Source organism: Paramormyrops kingsleyae, chromosome 22, assembly GCF_048594095.1.
Source record: "Paramormyrops kingsleyae isolate MSU_618 chromosome 22, PKINGS_0.4, whole genome shotgun sequence".
NCBI lineage: Eukaryota > Metazoa > Chordata > Actinopteri > Osteoglossiformes > Mormyridae > Paramormyrops > Paramormyrops kingsleyae.
Window position 1 is genome coordinate 14,503,429 of NC_132818.1, and position 21,773 is coordinate 14,525,201.

The 21,773-nt window shown below is 49.0% G+C and overlaps 1 protein-coding gene and 2 non-coding genes across 4 annotated transcripts; 2 read left to right on the forward strand and 1 right to left on the reverse strand.

Moving 5' to 3' along the window:
- Window positions 1-317: 317 nt before the first annotated feature.
- On the forward strand, window positions 318-389 carry trnad-guc (transfer RNA aspartic acid (anticodon GUC)). The gene has a single exon. It is a non-coding gene; the product is annotated as a tRNA-Asp (tRNA).
- Window positions 390-1,624: 1,235 nt separating this feature from the next.
- arhgdig (Rho GDP dissociation inhibitor (GDI) gamma) lies at window positions 1,625-21,674 on the forward strand. 2 transcript variants are annotated; one of them, XM_023822075.2, is made up of 6 exons: window positions 1,625-1,778; window positions 11,656-11,838; window positions 12,673-12,756; window positions 17,254-17,330; window positions 19,723-19,786; window positions 19,947-21,674. In XM_023822075.2, exons 2-6 carry the CDS (start codon window positions 11,661-11,663, stop codon window positions 20,150-20,152), a joined length of 609 nt encoding a protein of 202 aa, XP_023677843.1. In that variant the 5' UTR covers window positions 1,625-1,778; window positions 11,656-11,660; the 3' UTR covers window positions 20,153-21,674. The 2 variants fall into 2 exon arrangements, with proteins under 2 accessions (XP_023677843.1, XP_023677842.1); XM_023822074.2 differs by lacking the exon at window positions 1,625-1,778 and adding an exon at window positions 6,753-7,144.
- trnas-cga (transfer RNA serine (anticodon CGA)) lies at window positions 4,800-4,881 on the reverse strand. The gene has a single exon. It is a non-coding gene; the product is annotated as a tRNA-Ser (tRNA).
- Window positions 21,675-21,773: the final 99 nt, after the last annotated feature.

A 21,773-nucleotide genomic window follows, 5' to 3' on the forward strand; every position in this document is an offset into this window, starting at 1 on the left:
AATTGCCATATAATAATAGAAAAATTTTCTTTCCCACTTTTTTTTCTTGATTTGATTACCGACTTCACGTAGGTTACTTACACTGTATTACGTCGCACAATGTAATATTGCGAAACTGTGATTTGGTGACAGTGTTTCTTCATGGAATTTCCCGTTTAAGTATCATCTTAATATAAAGTTATATGGCTGCTCTGATATCAGCGGAGATGTACTTTTCTTTTCTCTTAAGGACCACCATGACAAGAAACTCAATCATTGATTACTCTCGAGTGTTAGTAGTCGTCTACATGAACATATAGAAATATTGTACATACATCTCCTCGTTAGTATAGTGGTGAGTATCCCCGCCTGTCACGCGGGAGACCGGGGTTCGATTCCCCGACGGGGAGTAAGTTACATTTTGTAATATATTTTCTTAATTTATTGCCTTGAACAGTATCATTTGCTAGATTAAGTAAAAACTTCAGCAGCAGTGAAACGTTATGGCAAGAACGGTTGCTAGCGTTTACTGACTTCCGCTAAAAATCAGTTGGTGAAGAACCGAAGCACCAATGACCGAGTAGCCTACTATTCGCATGAGGCGCTTGTTGGATGAGTGACGTGAGTAAGATCAAATCCCAAGGGGCATCTTGTTTTAAAATTAAGGTTATTAACAACTTGAATCAGTGTAAAAATCCAACAGGTATTTAAAGTATAAGAGATATTCGTGATACAGCCTATCCAGGGTTTGGATTACGGACCGGGCCAGCGGGGCCGCTGCCCAGGGGCCCTTGGGGTGCAGGGCGCCCGTGGGGCCCCTAGCCCAAAACAATTTGCAACGCTTATCAACAATGTATTTTCGTTTGTCTATTTTAGAGGGCCTACATTCTTTGATCCTCTGCCTACAAGGGCCCCTGACCCTATAGGGCCTCTGATGGAAACATGGAGGGAGGGTGTTGAATTGTGGTGGTGGTGGTGGTGAGGGGGGCCCTCGCGAACGTTTTGCCCAGGGGCCCACACAACCCATAATCCGTCCCTGAGCCTATCCCTATATATACGACTGATTTCAATAGCCTATATACCTTTATTGTGTTCTAAGTGTCAGGAAGTAGCATACTTCGAAACAGCAACTAACTTTGGACAGCCATGCACCTCTCACTTCCAAGTACTCTTCCGACCTGCAACGTACACTCAGCTTTCTTGACTTCCTCACCCTTCACCTTCTTCATCGAATTCCTCAGTTAGCCGCTAGATGGCAACAGCATAAACGCGGAAAACGCTTCTCTCAACTTCTAGGTAAGCACGTGATGCATTTAATTAACTGCTTCTAAACTGTCGACTGGGAAGCAGCTTGTCTCCAGTACTAACCTGTTGCGTTGTTCTTTAAAGAGCTCTACAGTCTTGCATCTCTCAAATATAATAAATATTTAACCACAAACAAAACAATAGCATTATTGATTACAATGTTTTATTGTGTTTTATTAGTGTTTAAGCCCATTTATTTGACCCTAAACAAGTAACTGAGCATTAAATTAATATATGAAAAAAGATTACTTGGTGATCAGTGAATGATATTTCGATGGCTGATGAATGCTTCTGTTTCCTACTGTGAATGATGGGGCTCTGAAAAGTAGACCCACAAAATATTGCACTCAAGTTGTGAAGTTCAACCACGTAGCGTAATGCAAGAGCTTCGCCTCCATCCTGATTGGCTTTCTTATTTCCTGAACCGACCTCCGCTGAATCGTGCAGCGCATCAGAAAACTTCGGTACACATTGATCGCTTGCAGCTTTGGGAGGTAAGTTTATATACATGTAAAGTACATATATATTATTGTTTGTAATTCAATTCGTGGGTATCACTTCGACGTATGCTCGTTAGAATGCGATTTTAATGAAAAGTTCAAACGCTGAAAGTGAAAACTTCAAATAGCCTAAAGAAACTTAAATTGTGCGATTTACTTGGGGTTGGGAGGGGGGTAAAACTGCAAACGGCAGTAAAGCGCATTACATTCGTTTGATTGTGATGAAGAATAAGATCTGCTTTTCATAACTGTTGAACACGGAGATCAGAGATTGTGTAGCTGTTGCTAAATTAGAATGTAGTAAGACTATGAAAAGCATCCGCAATGCCGTCGCATCCTGTCCTATCATGTCTACGGCATGTCGGAAACATCCAGTCTTGGTAGGCTTATATTTGTTCTCGTTTCTTGTTTTTGATAATGAGAAATATATAAGCTACTTGTGCACCCCCCCCCCCCCCCGCCTCCCAATTTTACTGTGCTTAAAACGATCATTTTTGTATGTTGAGTTGACTTACACATCTATCCTAAAAAGGCAAAGTAAAAATTCACACTTTTTGAATTACAATGTTACGTTCCGCCACTAGTTAAATATGACATGATTATGGAAAAACATTGCCTCAAAAGTATATCTTGCATATAAAATAGCCGTCCGTTTAAAGCAAATGGACAAGGAATTAGCCACTGCCTCTTAAGGAATCTTATCTGTCTATTAAAGTTAAATTGTCCAGACTTTTTCGTCATAGCCCCCATATGGACCGTCTATTTAGTAAAAAAAGAAAAAACATTAAGATGCTTCTTTATTAGATCCTGCAAGGAAATTAGTAGGCTCTTCAAAACAACAGGAAATGCTTGCACAATGAAGGCACCTTTTTAGTTGAAGTAGGGGTTCTTCAATAATTTTTCTGTTGACCCCTTTGGTAGTCTGGTGAAGCGTACCGACACCTTCCAGCTACATCACGTGCGATATAGTGGCGCTTCTGATAACTGCGGCAAGTAGTGACGATCGTTAAGTAGAATATCACTAAAAACTGTAACTGTGATCGCAGGTAGGCTCATGTTGGCTCTGCTGCGGTTTGCCGCCTGCATTCATATTACTGGAAATTTCAGTTAGAAATTACCGAAGATAAAGATGTAATTTCACAGATCCCGTGACATCTCTCCGCGTATCCCAGGTTAATAATCCCCGAATTAAAGGATCCTTTGATTTTCTGCCATGTTTGCTAGCGTCTTAACTGATGAAATATAGATAGTCGGGACTGTTCCTCTTCACGCGCTATGCAGGAAGTAGAATATCTCAGAAACTGATCTCCTACTGCATGTAGGCCCTAAGTATTATTGTAAAAGAAGAATCGTGCGGTAAATTCATGTAAAACAGCCTGTTCTGTTTTGTTTTGTTTTGAGCTCGTGTTAATCCTCATTGGTCTTATTTAAAATTGAGTTTACTTGCAAAAGATTACTGTGTTGCTCTGCATTTTATGGAATAAATGAAATCTTTTTGGGCCAAACTGCAGCCGAGATATGATGGTGAAAATCAAGACACGTCTCTCATTTGCAACTTATTTCACAATAAAAGTAGAAAATGGGAAGCAACGTAGGAATATGTAATGCAATATTGATTGGAATGTTTTATTAATTTGAATCATGAATAATGATAGCCTGTAAGGGCCTAGCAACAGCAGTCTTTATAAGACGGGATTGAATGTTCTAACAATATTGTATTTGGTTAGTACCAAACAAAACACGATGTTAAACAGAAAAAAAACAATATTATCATGCGCAATGCAGTTCTGCCGCCGAATAGTGAAATCGGCATTGTTCGGATGGCGGCGGTAGCAGAAATGAAGCTTCTTCAACGGCCTCTGAACAGGATGTGACACACAAATGCATGATTGTGTGGGGTGTTTGTGTGCGTGTGTGGTGTCTGTCAGCCAGCAGCTTTCTGTTTGATGCTGTGAAAATGAAGAACTAGTGAATAAGCGATTTTCTGATCAAGGGAATAGAATATTGATGTATTAAAATGAACTGAGCAGGAAGATGTCTTTTCGGGAATTAACAAGGTATAGAGGCCTAGAATTAACTGAGAGTCACACAGTTGCTTAATGCCGGATTGCCAGGGTAACCATAAATAATCCGCCACGCCAATGTGGTCCGTTTCCCCTGCGTTTTGCTTAACATCTTCTATGATCCGTAACGCTTTTATTTTCTATCTGCGGCGTTACTCCGTCACTCCACCCGCCTTCGTATCTCAAGGCAAACTGAAGGCGCTCTTTTCAGGAAAAGTGCGTGATCAAAGCCTTCCCGCCTCTTAAAAGCAGCTGCCGAGGATGCGGGGCAGTTGTGAGGATGCCTCTGCGCCGAGGCGATCCGTGTGTCTCGGATGGCAGCCCCGCGAAAGAGGCAGGGGGTGCCTGCCTCCGATTCGATGCCGCACCGCCTAAGGCCGAAAACATTTGGGGGTGAAGTTGTGCAGTTATGTATGATTTATTCATCGTCGCACAACCTGCAGCTTTCCCATTTCGCGGAGCTGGGTATCTCTGCCTTACCGCAGCAGGGTAATAAAATCGGATTCGTGATTAAATCGGAGCTTCTGGGTTAGTTTGATGGCATTGCCTGCTGGCTTTTCTTGCGGGAAACCGATGGGTGTAAATGAGACTTAACTGAGTTGGACGCCAGGGGACGGAGTTTAGATGCAGGGCATGAGAGCCGGCGGACAAGTGCTCCCTGCCGGATCAATTTAATCGATTCTTGCGAAAAAGCTATAATAATAATAATAATAATACATTCATGTCTCCGCAAATCTGACAGTAGAGTCTAACAGGAAACACAACTAAATATAAAATTGCATAGTAAATCTGAGCGCTGATCTAGACAAACATGTTTGGCAACATTTAGCCTAGTTATAGAGGCCACTTACAGTATCTTACAGGGTGGATTTTAAGTAAGTCTTTAGATTCAACTTAATTAATTATTGCGCGAAGTGCACGTAGGCTGCAGGCACAATAAGGTGCGTCACTACGTCACGGACAGGATTCGAACCTGTGCGGGGAAACCCCATTGGATTTCGAGTCCAACGCCTTAACCTCTCGGCCACCGTGACTGTCGCTTCGTATTTATTGTCATGGGAATGCGGTTTGACAGTGTTTTTACAGCGTGTTGGCCGCTGCATTATTTAAAGATGAGTGTTCATTGTTTTTAAGAACGCCCAGAGCGCAACTGAATGAATAGGCGGACGGAGTCCCATTCATCCATTCATTCATTATGGGTCGGGCTGTGCCTTAACAGATTACAGAGACCTTTTCTCCTCGCTGCGTGAGGTGCTTCTCCGCCTGGGCCCCTGGTTTACCGCAGCGGCGTGATGGAGAGGCGCGTCTCACACCGGCGCTGGGGGCAGTGTGGGGACGCCGAAGCCAGTCCTCCCCCCACTCCAGGTCCTGGCTGGTCCGTGATTAACCCATGAAGTGTAATTCTGCGGGTTGGTGTGTTAATGTCAGCGAAAAAAATATAGCCTACAGCCCTGGGGAAGAATGTCTTAATTCAGCACGCTCCGGTTTCGTTTATTCTCATTTTGTTGCTTCTTTGGTCTTTATTTTGTTGTTTTTACGGCTATGCGATTCATAGCTAAATGTAACTACCGGCATGTATATTCAAATGATAAAATCCCGCTTTGCATTAGGATGGGCAAATCCTATCAAATTAAATTCTTAACGCGACAAAAAATACGAAAATATTTTTTTTTTAAAGTGTCTGTCTTGCTTTCAGCTAACCTGGCTTTTCAAGTGATGTGGATTAGATAACTAATTTAGTAGTAAATCGTATCTTGAGATAAAATATGCGGCAGGCGAGGAGTCACGCATAATCGAAGTGGGCTCTGTGTTTGCAGCCTGACAAATTAGTTAAAATCGCTTCATAAAACGCTTCGGGGAGATGCAAAGTTAGTGTCGCCTGTCCATTGTTATTCCCTTTTTATCGGTGGGGGACAGACCCCGGACCCACGTGGGCATTTAGGCTCAGGTGCCCTGAGTTTTGCTGTTACCATGGAGACCCGGGTCCGCATGTAAAATCGGCATCAGGTTGGCGTTGACGTCACGGTCATCCGCGGCACCCTGGTGATGTCCGGTTGGGTTGCACGTGGGGATGCCTTTCTTTCTCCTGGCTCACCTCTTTCATCTGCCCGGAAACAGGGATGCTGGGTCACCTGGCTGCTGTGCCCACGCTTGATGGAGGTTGTGAGGTCATTAAAAAAAAATAAAAAATCTTGCATACACAAAGAGGCTGTTACAGGTGACCCAAGTGTGTCCCTCTATCAGAACACACTTGCGGTCGTCTATTGTGCTAGCAGAGCGCAACTGTGAGGGCAGCCCGTGTCACTGACCGCAATTCGATTTCTCAACCGAAAAGGCCAAAAGTCAAAATGGTGGAGGAGTTGCAGCCAGCCTGCAGCCAGCACTTTGGCATCTGGGGCCATTCAGATGGGCGCTGACCTTGCACAGCAACGGCAAGATACTCTGAGAACGCAGTGCTTGCGGGATCCTTTTTATTTTTTGCGGGAGTAACTCGGCTTATGATGCCAAGCTCTGTGTTTTCTGTCTCGACCTCCTGTGAGCGTGATGGGATACCCCACGGGGGAGCGGGCGCTGGCTCAAATTGCCGGGGGTTGGTGGAGGAGGGTCCCTTGTTGACAAATGGAGAGGTGGAGCCAGGCTGTAAGCTGACAGATCCTGTGTGCAATAAGAAGGGAAGGATCCTCTTTATATTTGCCGGCAAGACTTGGATCCCGCTGCTGCTTAAGCGAAAGAGAGGGAGGGAGGGGGGAGAGCGAGGGAGCAAGGGAGGGGGGCTGGGGTGAGCGGAGGAGAGGAGGAAAGAAAAGGATGAGATCATCGCAGTCTCCCAGCTAATGAGCGACGGGGCCGAGCCTGCTGAGCCGGGTGGGGGGGGGATTGTGGGGGGCGCTCTCTTCTCTCCGCTGGTGAATCGATAGCCTCTGCAGACAGACGCCGGGCTTTCGCATCACGGCCCGCTCCTCATGCTGCCAGGAGAGTCTCTGCCATAGCGTGTCGCCATCGCCGATCCGGAGCAGGTCCTGGGTCCCCCCTGTGCTGCCCGTCCGCCTCCTGCGCCCCCCCGGCACCGCCCCTTGGACGCTCAGGAAGTGCACCTGGACAATCAAACTTTAATCCCATCTACAGCCGAATCCTATTTTTAAATCCGTCTGTGGGAACGCTTGCTCCACTTTTCTTTTTTCTGGATTCACCCGGAATCTCGGAGAACATCCGGACGAGGCACGATGCTGGGCTTGGATGTGTGTGAGTTTGGTGGTCAGCTTCTCGAGCTGTTCTGGTTGACGCTCTGCTACCGAGGTGAGAAATACAGTTTTTTATACAGGGCGGGGGGCGATTGGGTTCGATAGCATCAGTGTTAGGATAGGGGTGCTGTCACTGTGCTCCCCCCTAATTTGTGCCCACGGTTAGCTGAACTCTGTCTGCCGGCGTTGTCGTGGCGCTATGCCTATTGGCGGTGCTGATCCGGCTCTCTTCCCTTGCCGAGTCACAGGAGGCTTGGCTTTGACTCTCTGTTGCCCGCGTCCGAGTCACAGCCATGCATGATATGTCTCTTAAACAGCCGGAGTGGGAGTGCCAGGCTGGGCATCGATCAGGCTGTTGTCACTGTTGTACAGGCTTGGACTCACAGCCCCCCCGCCCAACAGTGCCTCCTCGCCCACCCGGGCATCCCCTTTTCCCTGCCGCAAAGCTTCACACCCTTTTCGGCGACCAGTGCGAAGCAGGCTGTGTACATACACTCCACATCTCTCTCGGACAGGATTCATGATGATGGGCGTGAGCAGAGTGGCCTGTTTGTAGATCCAGGGCAACGATGCGGCTTATTTTAAGTTTGGGAAAATCCCATCTGTACCAAAATGGGATGGGGGGGGGGGTAACTCCTCAATGCCCAGCTGGCTCCAGATTAATTGTGAATCTCTGCTCACATTCAGCTGTGGCTACACCTGTCTGTCTAGTTCCTGCACCGCCTCTGAATTCACCCCGAGAGTCTCTGCGGACCAGCCTGTCGGCCAGACGGCTGCTTAATGAACGAGGTTCGAAATAAATAGGTCTGTGGCACTCGCGAAGGACCCTGGGGATTAATCTAGGCCGGTCGGATGGTGAGGGAAGCTTCCGGAGGCTGGGAGATGGACGATGGCAGCGCTGCCATCACTCCCGGTCCCCCGTGCAGAGTGTCGACAGAGGCAGCGGAAGGAACATGACTGGTGACCATGGTAACACTAAGGCATGCGTCTGGGGACAATAAACGTGCGAACCACCAACTTAATGACGACTCCTACAAAGTCCAGGAGAGAAGTATCTTGTAGATCTAGATCTAAACATAACCAATGGGGATCGCTCCTTTTAAAAAGAAAAAGATTCAGCTCGACCCAGTGACAGTTCCTGAATTCCTGGAGCAGGGAAAGCGAACGTGTATGATGGGTAGGAATTTTCCCCCGGGGCGACGCCATACGTGGTCTTGCAAGTTCAGATCTGTCTGTGGCAGGATATCTGAGTCGTGACGGAATGTTCGAGTCCCTCCGTATCGTTCCTTGGGAGTTAGTCTTTGGCGACTATCCTCCATGTTTGAATCATGGGATTTAACAACCAGATTCACTGTCGTTTTCTTTGCCAATTGTAACTCGACTGTCCGGCCTTCATTCCTGTGCCGTATACCAGCTGCATTGATTTTATTTACTTTTTTTTTTGCTTGAACACACATCTGATAAGCAGGAATTCATCCAAATCCTGCCGATTAGAAAAAGCCGTTGATGGACATACTGGAATTTTGGCTCTGATGTGCCCAGTACCATTTCCAGTCTGACTACTGGCATGTAACAACAAGTAAAAAAAATAATAATAATAATTGGTAAAAAATAACCTCCCCCAGTGTAGGTTTTGTCAGATCATAAATATCTTCGGCCAGGAATTTAGATTAGCATTGTGTCTCTGTCTGCTCTCCCCCCTCCCCCATTCCATTAATTATCTGCTTTTATAGAGCTGAGTCTCCAGGTCCCCTTGGCCTTGATGGCCAGCCGTGTGCCTGGCTGATAAAACTGGGGGGGGGGGGGTTGGAGGGGTGCTATTCAGGGGGGGCTGTCATCCTGCAGGCGAAAGGCTCAGGATGGGGAGGGTAAGCTGATCCTGGATCAGTTGTTAATGCAGCATGTCTGGGGTTGTCAGTATTCAGGCATCATTCAGGCATCATTTTAGCTTTATGCTAAGCATCTTCCAGGGACGTCTCACTGGAATCTGTAACGTTGTCTCTGATGTGGTTCGGACACGTGCACCAGTGTAACAATCCCCAGGCCGTTCGGACCACTGAGTAAACATACTCTGGCGTTTAGAACACAATAAGCAGTGCACGTCTTCGGTCACTGGTGTGGTCGTTGGATTGGTGGCTTGTAGCTGACCCGCCCGCCACTCTCCCATCTCGTTTGACATCAAGCGGCCCTGACAGCAGTTACTGTCAAAGGTCAAAGGTTAACTGGCTCTCATGCCCAGCGGGCTCTTTGTGTTTATTGGCAGCCACTTACACGGAGACCTCCCCCACGAAGCTCCGCCCAGTGCTGCTCTTAATCCCCTCCCCCGGTAATTACATATTCATTATTTGGTGCACTTTAATAAACTTGGAATAGCAGTCTCTGCAGGGAAGGGGGGGGAATGTAAAAATAATTTTTAAATTCCGATCCGATTCGGAATGGGATGTTTCCGATTCCCCTTTGGGGGTGCTAACCTGCCTGCAAGGCCCCCCCGCCGACGTGAGGCAGGTCTGGCATGATCTGTGTCCCTGCCAAGCTAACTGCCCAATCAGGGCAGGTTTGGGTGCCAGTGCACAGTCATAATGAAGGTAATTAGGTTATAATGGACTGACTTAATCGTCCATTAATTGGCCTCGTCTCTGAGCATCCATGTTTGCATGTTTCTTTTCTCAAGTACTGTACATGCTGGTCTTTGACTTGCTGGTTCGTGGTCAGGGCTGAAACACAGACACTGAAAGATTCATGAGCAAACTTGCAGGGTCAAGGGCACAGAGCCTCATCCTCGCCCCCCCCACCCCCCACTCGCTCGGCTGCCCTGACTAAGATGAATTTTTCATCCACCGGTTATAAATATTTTTATAGGAAAAGTTTTACTAGTGGTCGAAAGCGAACTATTTTGTTAATATTTAATTCTGCTTAAAAAAAAGATTCTGGTTATTTAAATTTTTGATAGACTCTTGGAAGTTTTTCTTCCCCCTGGGCCTCTTTGCTATTTCCCTTAAACTCTGTTTATTAGCTGCATGTTCAAATTAGCCTAAACTCTGCGGCGTGTTTAAAAAACTATAGGAGGAACTGTCCGTTTCTGCATATCCCACAATGCACTGCAGCCAGATGCCAGCAGGCGGACTGAGTGCCTGGTGAGTGATTAGCGCCAGTGACGGGATGAACCTGGAGGTGGTGGCCTTCCGGTGTCATGTGACTTGGGGGGTGTTCGGTCAAAATGGGCGAGGGAGAGTAACGAGCGCATTAAATGCGTCTCCGTCCCGCTTTATGGATGTTCCAATATAAAACCCATTATGGATTTAGCTCTGCATTACAGAGGCCCACTTCTGTGCTGATGAGGGAGGCCGGGGCAGTGTCGCTCCCAAGTGGGGGTGCCTTGTAAATAACGTTAATAACGTTGTAAATACCGTAAAATAATGGTAACCACGTGGGCGGCATGCAGGATGATGCCGCTGCCTCGCACCGCCCTCTCTTTATTTCCGTAACCAAGGATACGTGTCCCTCACAGGGTAATAAATGCCCTCCCCCACCGTAGATAGGTATAAGGTATGATGTCATTGTTTTGTGGCGCACGGTGCACTGTCTGATCCAAACAAGAGCTTGGACGCTTAACGAGTTCCCTCCTCTCCATATAATGCCTTCGTTTGGTTAATTAATACAACAAATGACCTCATCAGCTTCACATCCATCTCTATAATGACTTCTGAAGGGTGCTTAGAAATCTGCTCCTCTCACTGGTGGAGCAGGTAGCAGAGAAGCTGTTGCTGATGTCTGTGGGAGACTCGCCACGCAGCCGCGCAGTCACGCAGTCACGCAGCCGCGCAGTCACGCAGTCACGCAGCCACGCAGTCACGCGGTCACGCGGTCACGCGGTCAGACGGGGACACCGAGGCAAGGGACACTTCCAGAGGATTCTCACACCATGCTTCATGTCAGAAACTGACAAATGGCCACCTAAACATGTGTAACATTCCTGTCGCCATCTCCAGAAATGGGGAAATAATGACACGAATTGCGAGTTGACCTTTTCGTGTGAAAGCGGACGTCTGACTGCGATGAACTGAATTTGCTTTGATGGCGCTGATGGATTCCTACAAGCTCGCGCTGCATTATTCCGGCAGGAAGTGATGTCACTAAGAGTGTTTCGCAGTTCTTTTTTTTTCCCAACCCTAGTGGATTGGGGAGCGTCGATGTTGGCTCTTTCATTTCTGCACAGGCTGCGTCGTTGTATTTTATTTCTTGTGCTTCTGTCGTGTTTCGGTCTCGCGGATTTTCCCGTACCCTCCGCTGCAGCTGTCTGTTCCCTTGAAGTCAGTTTAGCCACCAGTGTCCAGCAGCCCAACCCTCTGGCCCAGTGTCTCCCAATCCGTTCCTCAGGAACCCACAGCCAGTCCATGTTTTTGCTCCCTGCCAGACAGTCCGAATTTTCGCTCCCTCCCTGTTCCCGGTAGGGAGCAAAAACGTGGAGTTTCTCTGGGTCCCCAATGACCGGATTGGGAAACACTGATCTAGCCCGAGCTCCTTCCCGCCATGTTAACCTGCTGAGCCGACCTCTTGAACCCGCAGACATCATGGCCGACAAGGAGGCTGAGAAGCACGTGGCCGGGCAGGCAGAGGACGACGAGGTGGACCTGAACTACCAGCCGCCGGCGCAGAAGTCCCTGCAGGAGATCCAGGAGCTGGACAAGGATGACGAAAGCCTCAACAAATACAAGCAAGCCCTGCTGGGATCTGGCCCAGCGGTGTCCGGTGAGTTCGCCTCCTCACCACCATAACAGGGCTGTGATTTATTTCCCTTGACCGCTGTTTCCTGCCACAGTCCAAAGACATGCGGTTAGGCCCCCCCGTGACCCTGGCCAGGATATCATCAAAGATGGATGGATTATTGCTCAATATGGATATAAATAGTAAATCAGTATGCATATACTTATTTAATCAGACTGATTACACTGTTTTGTTGCCATAAATCAGCAGTTTGTACAGATTCCCCTTGTGGTCAAAAAGCGTTTTTAAGGGGCAGGCTACACGTTAAATAGTGGGAGGGAAAAATACCTGGGGGTGCTAATTTTATCCTCCTCATATCACATCATCATGGATCAGACTAGTCAAAGACCCCTTTGATTAACCCTCAAAGGGCTCTTTTAAAGACCCAGGTGTGTCTTGGGGAGTGGGGGGGGGTCATTTGCAGCTGCAGGAATCTGCCACAGGGCTCACCACTGGTCAGGGGTGGCAGACACGCCTGTCGTGAATCAGATGCACGGGGAGCGGGGAGGCGGAGCATCACGGCAGAGCGTAGGGGCCAGCTCTGCGCGTCTATGCGGAACCTTCCATTCTCCTCGAGAGATCAGTGCCGCGGAGATAACAGGAACCCAGCACTTCCCCTTTCGCTGTTTGCTGGGGCGTGCGGGTACGGGGGGTGGGGGTTACTGCTAACTGCGACCCATTTGGGGGAGCTGACTGGTGGGGGCAGCTTCTGCTTTCCTTACGTCTCGCCAATATCACGCCCGTTCTCCCCCAAAGACGGCTGGTGTCGGGATGTGTTGGCGTGCGGAGAACGCTGAACGTTCCCGTGTTCCCTTGCAGACCCCGGCGTGCCCAACGTGCAGGTGACGCGGCTGACACTGATGTGTGAGGAGGCCCCCGGACCGATCACCATGGACCTCACAGGTATGCCGTTGCCACGGAAACTGTAGAACACGCCCCTGATTCACTACGAGGGCTGGGGTAACATGTGGGCGGGGGTTGTGGCTTGGGGTGGCCCAGGCACTGGTGGGCATGGCCTGACGACTCCTGAGTTGGGTTTGTGGTAAATACAGAATGGCTTATACTTTCTATTCTCCCGCCATCCTCCCCCCCCCCACCCCACCCCCCGGTGCTGAGACTGCAGTGTTTGCACAGTGGACGCGACCCCTGGGCCTCTGTGGCATTCTAATGAGCCCCGCCGCTATCGGCGCTGTGGGTGATGTCATTCCCGTGGAGACCGAGCGCTGGCCCTGCAAAGGGGTGACATCATCGTAAGACAAATAACCGGCAAGGGCACATAGTGCGTCATGGTCACTCTGGCTTTGTCCGTCCCTCTGTTGACGATTTTTAGCCAGTTGGACTCGCAGCTGCTGGGCTGGGCTCGGTACGGCTGTTAATCCGACTGCCCCTGTGGCAGTGGGCGGGGCTTTCAGCTTTTGGGGCACGATGCGGTTTCAGCTGCCGATCTGAACAGGAAACTCTGGTCCTGTTTCTGTTCCACTCATCCGCCTACATCCCACTACACTCCCCCCCCCCCCACTTGTGGCAGCTGGATTTCTCAAACTGGGCGAGAGAAGGCAAAACATGCATAAGATCATGGGGGAATCGGGGGGCGGGGGGAGCGGAAGGGGATTGCCGCTGGGAGATGTCACGTATCCTTTTCATACCTGTGGCCCCAGTGCTGCTGGGAGCTGGAATGGGTTTGTTTTTTGGACCTTAATTGTGGGTGAAACAAGCCCTCGGTGCTAGACTAAGGTGCGAAGCATGGGATGGGGTGGGGACACTCTGAGGTGCTTGGGGACACTCTCTAAGGCGCGTGGGGACACTTGGGGGTTGTGTGACCATGCTGGCTTCTTGCTCTGCTCTCGGTGTCCCTGTCTGTCCCTGCCCACAGCGATCCATCTGAGTGGTGCACAGGCTTGACCAGGGGCCGGAGCTTGATGTCAGTCCCTCTGATTGGGGGATAAGTGACTCTTCAGGTGGGAATAAGTGGGCACCCTCCGTGGTCGAGGCGTGCCGTCATCAGGGGCATCGGTGGGCTGGCATGATGATGATCTTCTCACTGCCCGGGAGTGCAGATGAAGCAGTGGGAGCACAGATGAAGCAGTGGGAGCACAGATGAAGCAGTGGGAGCGCAGATGGAGCAGTGGGAGCGCAGATGGAGCAGTGGGAGCACAGATGAAGCAGTGGGAGCGCAGATGAAGCCGTGGGAGCGCAGTTGAAGCAGAAGCAGTGGGAGCGCAGATGAAGCAGTGGTAGCGCAGATGGAGCAGTGGGAGCACAGATGAAGCAGTGGGAGCGCAGATGAAGCAGTGAGAGCGCAGATGAAGCAGTGGGAGCACACATGAAGCAGTGGTAGCGCAGATGGAGCAGTGGGAGCACAGATGAAGCAGTGGGAGCGCAGATGAAGCAGTGGGAGCGCAGATGAAGCAGTGGGAGCGCAGATGGAGCAGTGGGAGCGCAGATGGAGCAGTGGGAGCACAGATGAAGCAGTGGGAGCGCAGATGAAGCAGTGGTAGCGCAGATGGAGCAGTGGGAGCACAGATGGAGCAGTGGGAGCACAGATGAAGCAGTGGGAGCACAGATGAAGCAGTGGGAGCGCAGATGGAGCAGTGGGAGCGCAGATGAAGCAGTGGGAGCACAGATGAAGCAGTGGGAGCACAGATGAAGCAGTGAGAGCGCAGATGGAGCAGTGGGAGCACAGATGAAGCAGTGGAAGCGCAGATGGAGCAGTGGGAGCGCAGATGGAGCAGTGGGAGCACAGATGAAGCAGTGGGAGCACAGATGAAGCAGTGAGAGCGCAGATGGAGCAGTGGGAGCGCAGATGAAGCAGTGGGAGCACAGATGAAGCAGTGGGAGCACAGATGAAGCAGTGAGAGCGCAGATGGAGCAGTGGGAGCGCAGATGAAGCAGTGGGAGCACAGATGAAGCAGTGAGAGTGCAGATGGAGCAGTGGGAGCACAGATGAAGCAGTGGGAGCACAGATGAAGCAGTGGTAGCGCAGATGGAGCACAGGCCTGCCTGGCGTTCCCGGCGATCCATCTGGATGGTCAGTGTACGTCGGACAAAGTTTCCATATTTGCAGAACCTGCATGAAGGTGGACTTTGACTTTGACGCACCGCAGTTTCTGTTCCGCTCTGGGTCATCTGTCGCGACCTAGCAGGAAGTGACACAGGAGTTCGGTCATCAAGCCGGTGCCGTCTCCCTCCCAGCTGCTCATGCCCGTGTTCCCGATAGACCTGTCAGTCGGGTTGCCTCACGGAGAAGGTCCCCCCCCCCCCCCACCACGTCACACCGTAAACAAAACCATCGGCTGACCCCGATTCCGGCCGCAAGGTGCATTGGGCCACAGATCACAGATGCCTCCTTAGTTGAAGTCTCTCCCCAAAACTCTGTCAGGCTGAGTGACTTGGATCCGGAGTGAAAGACGTGAGACGGCTGACCTTTGACCCCTTAGCGAGCCGTCGGTGTGACGGGAGTGCTTCAGGGAGTGGCAGGACAAAAAAGTGGCGTATTGTCACGGTGGAAGCGGCCAGTATGAGCCCCGGACGTCCCCAAGAGCAGCCTGAGTGTGGAGCTGGCGGTCGTGAGGTGACAGGAAATGCGGCTCAGGGGGTTTGCTCCTGCTGAACGCTGATGCCAGGTTCTGGCGAGCTGGGCCGGGTTCCTGACTGCAGACTCTGTGTGTGTGTGTGTGTGTGTGCGCGAGCGGGTATACCTATCCTTATTCGGACACAATGTCCTCATAACGTTTTTTTTCCCTTATGGGGACCGGTTTCCTGGTCCCCATAAAGGAAAACTCTATTTTATAAAAATCGGTGACTGCTATGAAAAAACTAAAAATGCAAATACTCTTGTATTTTGTTTGGTTACTTATGGTTATGGTTAGGGCAGGGTAGGGGTTAAGGTTGTCATAGTTAGCGTTAGCATTTTTCCATTGAAATGAATGAGCGGTCCCCATAAGGATATATTCACCCTACATGTGCGTGCGTGCCTGTGTGTCTGTGAGTAAGCTCGTCCCTTAACGGGCACAAAATGTAGTACAATTTGTGGAGGTGTGACCCCCACCCAACAAATACAACTGTTTATGCAGCTGCATCTGTTACGTTGAGGACCTAAAATCACACAAATGTCTCATTTTTATCCACATTTCATTTTTTTGCTGAAATGTTTCTAGGCACCATTCTGTGCATTAAAATGAGATCCGGTGTGAAGTCAGTTATCAGAAAGTATGTGCGTGTGTCAGTGCATGTGTGTGTGTCTGCGTGCCTGTCAATGTGTGTTGGTGCGTGTGTCGGTATGTGCATGTGTGTCTGTGTCAGTGCATGTCTGTGTGTGTGTCAGTGCGCGTGTGTCTGTGTGTGTGTATCTGTGCGCACAACAAGGACACCAACCCATTTTCTTGCATCCATCCATCCTCCCCCCGTGGAAGTACATTACCATTCTGTTACTTATGCAAATAGCTGATGAGCTCATATTTCTCTTTGAAGTAACACCCCCCCCCCCCTACACATTCCTGTTGAATGGTTATTCAGCCCAGAAGCCCCTCCCCAGAGACGCTATCTGGGGCCGGGAGGATTTAAGTGCTGAACGTGAAAATCGGCGTTTGTTTGAAGCAAAAGTTCAAACGAGCGGCGTGCAAGACTGCTGAGTCCCGGGGCGAGATCGCAGGAGGCTCTCTGGTTTTTACGGTCGTTTATATCACGGTCTGCCGCGGAACATGGCCCGGCACTGGTGTCAGCAGGACACGGACCCAGCACTCTGAGTGGGAACTTCAATATTGGGTAATATCACTCAGCTTTAAATGTCAGTGTTAAAGAAGCTCAAGGGTGACAGAGGGCGGAATGCAGGAGTGACAACGGCCGTGACCACAGAGAACAACTAAATAAAACATCCCAGGGTTGAAATGCAGGATCGGACCCGATGGATGAGCTGCATCTAACCACACCCTGACTGTGATCCTGCTAGGACCCCAAGCTTCTGTTTTCCCATCAGCCCCGGGGGCTGTGGCGCGTAAAAGGATCTCTGTGTGCCACAGCAGGGCCATTATCTTGCGGCCTTATCAGCTTCCTCTTCTGAGCCGAGGGGCCGTACGACTGCAATCGTGTGCAGTTTCGATATCAGTCTGCCTCCTTGAACACAGACCGTTCAGAATGAGGGGGGGAGGGGGTTCTGTGCATAACCGTTGGTTTTCTTCGCTTCCTCCCCTGACGACAACATTCTCGTAACGAGTCACAGGAGGCGCTAAACGAAACGAGCTACGCTGTAATACTTAGAAAGTGAATTGATCCGGGATGGATTTCTTTAGTACAGAAATCAATAGCGCAACAGGATTCCGCCAAAGATTGCAGCGGAGTGAGATGGTTATAAATTTAGGGAGAGCTTCCAGTTTTTTGAGATGCCATTCATGTGTCCTCTAGGTGACCTTGAGGCCCTGAAGAAGCAAAATTTCATCCTGAAGGAGGGCGTGGACTACCGGGTCAAGATCCATTTCAAGGTGAGCTGAAGATCAATACGCCCAGAGAGGCTGAGCCACTGGCAGAATAGGTGTTAAACTGTCCCTCCTGCCTGATGGTGTTCTATATACATAGGGCTTGTGTATCAGTCCTCAGTACTCTTTGAGGGAGGGGGAAACCCACAGGGAGTTGGAGGGGGAGGCAGCAGAGGGTGAACTCAAAAGTCGTTCCCTGACCTCAAGAAACAGGCAGCAAAGAAATCCTGTGGAAAAATAAAAGGACAGGAAATTAATGGAGCGTAGCTGAAGGAGGAGGGCGATCTGGCGGGAGCTGAGTGATTGTGTGTGCTGCGCGGGCCGTGCCAAAAACATCACACTACTCTGGGGCACAAGCAGTGATGATCTGCCCCTGCCTGCCCCCGTCTCTCAGGTCCAGGGAACATTTAGACAGGCTGAAGTAGTTCTTTGGTATATACATGACATATACTCCAGTAAATACCAAGGCTTATGAGCCTACAGTGACAGTGTTATAGGCCAGGACTGAGGGTCACAGGGGAGGGATTCCATTGGGTCATTTCCAAACATCACCCGGAGCTTTCACACCACAGAGACTTTTTCAAGAACCAGAATCATTTTCCAGAGCCAGGAACTTTTGTCGTGTTCACACTGCAGTCCCTCAGACGCAGTTCCAGAACCCTTTTTAGTCCCTGCTCCAGGCTAGGTAATTTTCGTTCAAGCACAAACTACTAGGGAGGGGCTTATAGAGATAGCTTGCTGGTTGGTTAACCAGGTTAACCACAAGCACCTTTGCTAGCTTGGAAATTGCATGGAAAATAGATAGAGGTTGTGGAGCAAAAATTGAGCAGATGGAATTATTTCTGTATCCCAATTGCATTAATAAATACATTTTTGTTAGCTTCTCCATGTTTCTGCACTGGAAGATTCAATCAGTAACCAATATACTTTTGTCTATTAACGCCAGTGCCAGCAGTGAAACTTGCCAGTGCTTATTAGCGGGATAACGTTACATAATTTTTTAAAATTCTGTGGAAAACAAAAGATCGATCAGCTGGACAGATTGAATAATGAATTATAAACATGCAGTGGGTCATATAAATCAAATAAATTTTTCAGACAATGTGATTGATCTGTCCAATAATTAAAACAGCTAGGTCGTCCTCCTTTTTGTTTTGGTAGGCGGTGTTGTTTCGTACAAAACTACGTGTTAAGTTTATCCTTCGAGCTTTATTCGTGTCCCTTGCTTATTTAGCATAAAGGTCAGAGTTCCTGATGGGAAAGCGACACACGAAAGTGTCCAGGAGCTACAAGAGTTCCAGGTCAAGAACGTGCAAGAATTCGGAACCAGGTTCCGGAACTGCAGTGTGAAAGCATCCACATGGCCTGTAACAAACATCCCCAATCCTGCCGGTTTTCCAGGAGAGTTGACGCTATAGCATTCTGCTTCTGCTGCCTGCCTCTGCGGATAAAAGCTCAGTCATTTTTGGGAAATTATTACAGCGAAGGTAGGACGAAATGCATCCAGGGCGACTCGAGATGTTTTCGTCATCTCCGTGTGGCCGGCACAGGACAGTGCTCAGCGTTTGAAGACTCCCCTCCCCCCCACTCCAGCTGGCTCATTTTGTCACACAAACCCATGGACACAAACAGCCCATATATCTAAATCACCCCACGGCTGTATGTCACTTGGTGGGGTGGCCTTTGGGCAGCATTTCCTCTCAAATGGCGTAGGCGTCGATGCAAATAAATGGATCTGCATGACCGCTTCCCGAAGGTCACCAATATTAAAGCGTACATCTAAACACGGAGCCGCTTTCCCAAGCCACCGCAGATCTCTCTAAAAATAACCTTCCGAGAAGAAAGGGCGAGACGGAAACACTCCGCGTTTATGTTAGCGATTTGGGAACGTTCTCCCTAAGGCGGCTACACACATCGAAAACTGTGACCCAACCAGCAGTGTCACGCCCGCAGGGGGATAGACATTCAGGATATACAGGAAATTGATTCTCCAGTGTCTTTCCCAGAGAAGATGGCTCTGGCATTCGTGGGATCTGGCGGTAATTTTTGCAGGAAAACTAACAAAAGGGGAAAAAAAACAAATGGACTCGATTCAGAAATCAGTGTTTTGGTGGGAGCAATCAAAAACATGGGGGGGAGAGAGACATGGATGGGATGCTTGAGTATATGCTTCACAGCCCTGCGATGGTGTTTTTTCCCCAAACGTTTCAGCCACTGTATGTGTCTGGAATAAGCAAGTGTCCCTTTTCCTGCTGCTGCGAGGCCCCCTGGTGGCAGACAGCTGCATTGTCCTTTATCGCGGCGCTCTGACTGTTGGATTTGGCAGAAATACGCGGCATTAATAGGGGAAAAACCAGCTGTGCTTGCTATTAACCCCCTTTTGTCTGGTTCGAAACAGGTGAACAGGGACATCGTGTCAGGAATGAAGTACGTGCACCTGATGTACAGAAAGGGCCTGAGAGGTAAGGAAGGATCTGTAGATTGGTGTAAAACTATGATATCATACCTAGGAACTGATGCCTGCCCATCACAGGGCAACACTTTCACACGCTAGGGGCATAAACCAGGGGAGCCAGACCCAGGGAAGGGGGGGGCAGGAATCACAGCTGTTCTCTCCCATAGTGGACAAGGCCGTGTACATGGTGGGCAGCTACGGGCCGCGGGCAGAGGAGCATGAGTTCATGACCCCGGTGGAGGAGGCGCCCAAAGGCATGCTGGTACGTGGGAGTTACCACATCAAGTCTTTCTTCACGGACGACGACAAGACCGACCATCTGTCCTGGGAGTGGAACCTGCAGATCAAGAAGGACTGGGACTCCAAGGAGTAGGGTGGAGGATGCCCGCCCCCCCATCCCATCCACCTGCGACAGCGGTGTGTGCGTGAAAGCTGTACAAACAGGAAATCAGGCTGCTTTGGGGGGGGGGGGGGGGAAGCAGATCGCGGCTTGTGTAGAAAAATAATGATGATTAAAAAAAGAAATTTGAAAAAATGGTTAACTGGGTCTAAGTGTGTTGGAAAGGGGATCGAAATTAATTCCATTAATTGAATTCCTTGCCCCCGTCACCTCTGGTCGCTTTGTGTCCTGAAGCTCCCACATTACTGTTGCGATCCTGTTCCTGCGCTTTACTGTTTTCGCTGCCGTTTGGGACCGTGGCGTCGTCTTCTTGCCGTGCTTGAATGTAAACGGACTGCATTCCTACTACGCCTAGAGATTTGGGACCCGCCCCCAGGGCCGGCAAACTGGTTACCTGTAGGCCGAGTATCCCTGCTACAGATAATACAGCCTGGGGTGTCCGGAGGTGTCCGTGGTACGTTCTTTGTCTGATCGCTCTGTTCTTACAGCTTTCATTACCATACCCCACGTCCTTTGCGACAGTGACATTCGACCCTTAATTTGAGTGATGGATTACTGATTTCAGAAACGTAAGTGTGATTCTAAAGAGCCGAAAAAGAAGTGATGAGGGAAAAAAATAAAATAAAATACACCACAACCAACCCACATTGTCTTGGCATGTCTACATGACCGTTCTGCATTTCAGTCCTATTGTTTTATTTCCCCTGTGTCTGTTGTTAGACGCTTTAACTTGAAAACATTTTTAAACTTGCCGTTCTTGATCATGTGTCATACTGAGTGTTTCCTGTTAATTGACCAAAATGAAGATGTAGTCAGAATGCTTAATGATGTCTGCGTAAAAATTAAAAGAATGCGTTTAAGAAATGTACAGAATGCATGTAATACTGGATGTCTCGCAGATAAGATCTCAAACCTTTCTGGTGACCTCAGTGGGCTACATAATATTTTCTTTTTCTCTTCGGATGTAAGGAGAAAATAGCGAAGCAAAGGTTCATAGGATGTCCTAAGATTTTTTTGTTTTTCCTTGTGTAACTAAAACGGTGGTAGTTCAACTGTCTGATTCAGATTACTGTGGAGTTTAGATGTACCGCTATATTTCATCGTCACTCAGAAACCACAAAAGGAGGCAAAAGTCGAACCTTGGACAGTGTTTGTACATTTTAAAAGGCTTAGTGTTGGTGGTGTATATATACATCTACACTCCCTTCCGCTGAACCATTGAATTCGAGTATCTGTGATGTCTTGGTGCGTGCTGCATGCATAGGTCTTCTCCAGTTTTTTTTGTACTGTGTTTGCCAAATGGATTAAAATAACGAGAGGAAAGTGTAAGGGTCTGGCCACTGCGGCAATTTCCGGCCTTTCGACTTTAATGATAAATTGCTTTTTCTTTGACGCAGTTCACACGTCCATGATGACCGATTGCTGTAACTTCGAGTTTTAGTGTCAAAACTTTTTCAAGCGTCTTGTACCTTTTAATAAAGCTCAGATTAAATAAGCCTTCCTATGTTTGAAACTCTGCTTCTAATTTTGTACCCACAGCCAACATTGTAACCCGGAATACTGAACAGCTGCGTATTTTAGCCACCTTGCTCAA